The sequence below is a fragment of the Mesitornis unicolor genome, unplaced genomic scaffold (assembly GCF_000695765.1).
Source record: "Mesitornis unicolor isolate BGI_N332 unplaced genomic scaffold, ASM69576v1 scaffold40791, whole genome shotgun sequence".
NCBI lineage: Eukaryota > Metazoa > Chordata > Aves > Mesitornithiformes > Mesitornithidae > Mesitornis > Mesitornis unicolor.
In genome coordinates this window covers 20,135-25,777 of record NW_010162500.1, presented here as the reverse complement: position 1 = coordinate 25,777, position 5,643 = coordinate 20,135, and the positions used below count along the sequence as shown (strand labels likewise).

At 38.5% G+C, this 5,643-nt stretch overlaps 1 protein-coding gene across 1 annotated transcript in view; it reads right to left on the bottom strand.

Moving 5' to 3' along the window:
• Positions 1-5,643, bottom strand: part of DCUN1D4 (DCN1, defective in cullin neddylation 1, domain containing 4) — a 23,337-nt gene that overhangs the window by 4,441 nt on the left and 13,253 nt on the right. The window contains exon 5 of the mRNA XM_010193648.1: positions 420-511. Coding sequence (XP_010191950.1) covers positions 420-511 — 92 coding nt within the window. The remainder of the gene's footprint in view (positions 1-419; positions 512-5,643) is intronic.

Below are 5,643 nucleotides of genomic sequence, written 5' to 3'. Positions count from 1 at the left end.
CAGGAACAAAACTAAGGTTACTACCTCCGTCACCTCTTTCTTAAATTAAAGACACTTCTCCTGCAGCACAATTCTGTAACATTTAGCACTAACATGGCAGATGACAGAACTTTTAAAGCCAGAGAGGTAACAACATTCTGGACAGAAGTACAGCTTTAACTATAGATTTGAATAGTACAGTACATGTGTTCCAAAATACTTCAAGGTACACACCTTCTGTATTCATTTTACAGAAATGAGACACAAAATTGCCCCTTGAACTCTTAAAGTCCACATTACAAAGAACATAAGAAAAGCTTCTTTAAGACTTTTACAAAAAAGCCTCTATATTCAGTCTTGGGAAAGCTTTGTTAATGCCATTTTTATATTCCAGTGTATAGTAAACTGCTGTTAGGAAGAAATTTGCATTTCACCCTTACCTGCGTATTCATAGAACCATTCTAAGCACCTCTTACTTGAAAAGACTTCTTCCTCTGCTTTTATTCTAGTTGAATCATATTTTCTATACATACTTAAAAAAAGAAAGAGAAACAAGTAATTAATCAATCAATTTTCTATAAGCAATCTTTTAATCAACAGCCACGGTAAGCAGCAGCATTTTTCCTTTCATGAACCAGTTTACTCAACATGCTGTCCTAATATCCAGTCCTTTGGGATACTGCTTAACAGCGTAAGAATCACTGAACCTAAATACTATGTTTGCTCAGTCTGTCATACTTCAGCTAATTCCTCATAGTTACCCATGTGCATGAACTTTCCTTACAATAAATACAAGTTCAAAATCAAGCCCAAACTGCTTTGTGTAAGTTCAAGTTAAGACTTGTGAACACCATTAGTCACCACAATCAACTGATGGGCTGCAACTTGGATGTGGGTCTAGACCCAGAGTAATTCCCTGTCACAGCCAACACATGTCCTACCTGCAAGGTGCACACATACTTCATGCACTTTAAATTATCAACTAAGGAAACCTACATATACTCTTTTTGCCTCCTCAAAAAGTCCTATAAAATGCATAAAGGCCAAAACAGACATGACCTACACTTACACTATTCTAAAGCCAGGAAGTTGGTAATGCAAAAGAACCACAGAGAACAGGTTACAGGCCCTCACTGACAGTAATTCAAGGAACCCAGTTCATCATGGGGTAAATAGTTATCTGAAAAACTACATCAACAGCGCCCCTTCCACCAGAGATGACTGGCAAGATACTGCTCTCCTTTGACAAGGAGTATAAGGAATTTTAACTACATTCAGGAAACAACACTGAAGTCTCAGTCTCCTGAATTTAGCATCTGAAACACCTAAAGCACGGAAGGCATCACAGAAGTTGATGAGTTACTCCATCCTGTTTAGACTTTCCCGAAACAGAGCCTACACCATCTGTGCCAGCCCGTTAGAGGAAAGAGACTCAGCAGCCCAAGAAGTTGTTCACTGCTGCATATGCCCTCTCTGAGACCTTTCCCCACTCTGCAGTAGAGAAGGTGGCCAAGACGGCTCTGTAAGCTTCCTCTTGCAGCGTCAAACCCTGCTGAGGAGGACAATGAAGTGACTAACTGGTTCAAGAAGAATGCTGAAACAACTTGATGCAAATTATTTGGAGTTGATTTCATCAACGTTCTGTCCTTCTAGAAAGACGTGTAAAAGTTGTCCATACTCAGGAGCTCGGAGTACACTGATCTCGCTATCCTCCACCTAGCTCAGCTATCAGCTATGAGGAATTGTGGCTAGAAGTTAACAGCACACAGATCATTCTGACAGTAATTCAAAGAAATAATTCATGTTTATTTTCATAGTTCCTTTAAAGCAATTAACTATTAGAAAAGTAATACTAGTCAGAGCAAAATGATAAATTGCTAATTGGAAAATAAAAGCAAATAGGGCTCTTCAGAAATTTCAAAATGGAAAAGTTAACACTGTACCAAAACACCTGCAAACTGAAAAACTGCAGAAAAATGCCAGCCATACACGTCTCAGAAACATATATATTCATATACCTACAATTTGTACTTTTTTTTTAATTTTCACTTTTTAAATACTTTTTCCTATTTCAAGTATCTACTTTGTATAAGTTTTACTGCGGTTGCAGAGGAAAAGGCTGACAGCACTGCCCAGTAAGCAAACAACTACACCAGAAGCTACAGGTCAGAGTTGGAACAATTGTTAAAAAAAAAAAAAAACACCAACCAAAACACTAGGTCTGATCATTTAACATTCTCATACTTGCAGACTGAACTGTAATTACAAAAGACCTATCCAATATTTTTTTACACTATTCTGAATTCAGAGGAATCAAAAAAAGTCTTGGGACAAAGAAAGGAGGCATTCTGCCACTTTGGCAAAAGTCTAATTATTCAGTATCCCCTTCTCTGTAGCAAGTAAGTGTGAAAAACACCAAGGGGAATTCAAAGTTGAAAATTGATTGTAACAGGAGGCAGTCAATACCTCTATTTTATTCACTGAAGAAGTCTGCAAGAGGACTGCTAGGACCTAGGGACATGGCAAAGCTAACGTGGTTCCCAAAGATGGACACTGTTTTTTCTTACAAAGGTATGATAACCAAGCACCTCACGCCCTTCTTGTTCACATGTGTGAATAGTGGATTTGGGAAGGAACATTGAAAAAAACAAATTTATTGACAAGGGCTCTAGGTCACTCAGATGTTTTAGAAAAAGGATTCCTCTATCGACAAGTGGCAGAGGTAAGTGTCTGAACCAAGACACCAATGATAAGAGCATGTGTAAGAGGAATGGTGAATAAGAACAGAAAAAAAGAGCCTTTTTTATAATTCACTGCATCTATACATAGCAAGTTTGCATAGGACTGATACAGGACTGAAAGTCATTTGCTGTGCTTAAGGCTGAAGTAATTATGTAGGAACAGCAACATTCGTAAGCCCACATGCCCAACATACAGCCAAGTAACTAGAAGCAAGACACCCTGGCCTCAAACTTATCATTGTTCAAAAAGCTCAGTATCTGACCACTGGACTTTGATTTTTGAGAAACCAGAACTGATTACAGATCCTCCAACCTGTGCCAGCAAGAGAAATTACTTCACAAATTCAGAAAATGAAATCAGAAAGGACAATCTTGAGCTACCCCAGTCCCTGCTACAAGCTAACTAACTAGTCAGACATTCACTAAAAGTGCGGGTGACACAGCATTGCATCTGTAATGAAAACAGACTACGCACAGGCAGAAGTATAAAACCATGCAACAAAAATGGCAGGATGAATCTCAGCTGCCTTTCTCTCAACCTAAAGGAACTAATTACAGATCACATATCATGCAAGACAAGAATCACTTGAAAAGGAATATGACAGAAACAAGTAACAGCAATGCAGACTCGGTATTAGTGACCTCTCGCATATAAAGATGAAGCCTGCTCTCTCCCTGCTTATTCCAAACACCAAATTAGTTTCTTCCCCCAGTCTAGCCAAATCAGCTAGTTCTATTAGCAAGAGACTCCTAATCCTGAAGTGCTCGGTGAGGCAAGATGAGCAGGTAGGTACAAGCAGTAAGCAGACAAGAATCAGAGATTACAGCCTAGGACAACTCTGTTCAATTACCACAGCAAGCCCAACCTGGCAGCACAGGGTAAAGGTGATGCCAGTGGCTGTCTCCTCTGAACTACCATTAATAAAGATGTGATTGTCTCAAGAATTGTACGTGTAGAGGATGAAAACACAAACTGCCAGAGACATCTGGCATCCATTTTGTATCTTAAAATGATTCTCATATTTTTGGAATTTCTCTGTACATGCTGCAAGATGATGTGCTTTGTCCTTGGGCTAAGGACAGTGTTTCTTGCTACATAGGCAAATGCAAACTGCCAGAGCACACAGGGTCAGTATCTGAATACTTTGGGAGAAGCAAAAACCTCACAGACACCTTCCATAGAGGACGGTATACTTTTGGTACCAGAATTTGTACCACTGTCAGAAGGCTGACACTGGAACAGGATTGCTGAAGTGTGTTTTCACCATCACCAGAGCTAGAAAGGTGCATGCAGAACTTTTTCCCCCAGTGTCTGCTATGCCCATCACTATGGACAACAGCAAACTCCAAGCGTTTGTGTTTAGAATTACCCTTCCATTTCTGAGCCCTGACATGCTGTCCACCAGAAACAGCAAGGGAAAAAAACCTACCTATGAACAAAGAGTACATATTTGTCTCTCGGATGAGACGCACATGCAGGTAAAACTCAAAAATTTTTGCTTGAAAAGTAATAGTTTATTCATTTAGCGTAACACTGTCAGTGTCAGGACAGTGACAGCAGGCTTCAAAATGTTTCTTTATATTGTAACCAAAATCCCCTTAAGGTGTTTTTAGCTTTTTCTATTTTGTTATCTAATAGCCATTTTGCCAACTAGAGAGAGGAAAGAATGCGAGACACGGCAGGGAAACCGCAACATGAGATCAACCTACCTAAATTTTGTAGAAGTGATATCAATTACTCAATCACATTCAAATGAAGTTATTTTCTCAGAAATGCTTGCATCTCTTTAAGGATGTAACAGTCCTTTTTAAACTTATCTTTGAAATATTCTTATGAGCTACGGAATTGTAATATCCCTGCAGTAAAGATGAGACAACGTAGTTTATAATTGGAAGTGCTACAGGCAGATGTAAACAAACTAATTAAGAAAACTTGAGTGTCTAGGCCTTTCATGTATCTTTAAATACATGATAATTCATATATTTTCCAGGTTATTTCCATCCATTCATAACCGATTTGGTGGGAAAGCAATAGCACGAAAATTCCATCCAGCTATGATGGGGTGACCAGGTAAGTCATCCTAAGAGTATATGGTTGCTCCCAACAAAAAGAACAAGGTCACGGTAATTTTCTTCAGTGTGTTGCAGGCTTCAAAGTTGGGCGACTGCTCTGCTCTGAGCATGCTTCAGCTGTACCGGAATTAGTCAGAGCTCCACCTACCACAGAAGCAACTCTGGGCTGCATGGCTCCAGAATATTCAAACTGAGATCAGTGAAAGCATGGAGTTTAGGTCACACAAAATGTTCTCTTGATTGTGGAAGCTGGTAATAGCACATTTAAGGAAAGGAAGAAAAAAAAAAGTAAAAATAAAGAAGTGCCGTTTATTATGGTAAATAAAACGTTAACCTCTCCTGAAGGTTTTCAGCCTCCTCTTTTCCATTGGTTAGTATCTACAATGAAAACATTAAGAAATTTACCAATAGTAGCTTTGTTTCTGTGCAACCAGAACTTATTCAAAGCTTTACCTCATTTTGTTTGAGCTTTGAACTGAACAACTAATTGCTTTCAGATTATTTATATTGTGAAAGATGCAAACTTCTGATTGAAGAAGATGCCCCCTACTACTTCCATTAATTCTAATTAATTAAAGTTTTGGCTGAGAATTTTCATCAGTGCAGCACAATGAAAGCATTTTTATAAAGCATTACCTAATCATTCACAATTACAATTTCAGTAATAGTTTCACAAATACTGCAGAAGAAACAAGTGGAGGAAAAAAAGAGCTATTTTGCTATTTGCAAGGCATTACAAAGACTGTCTAAAGAAACTCTAAGGACAAATTACTTGACTGGGAAGTTTTATGAACGAATATATCTTATATCTTCCTATTGGAAGGCTTAACAATCATCTCTAGACTTATAC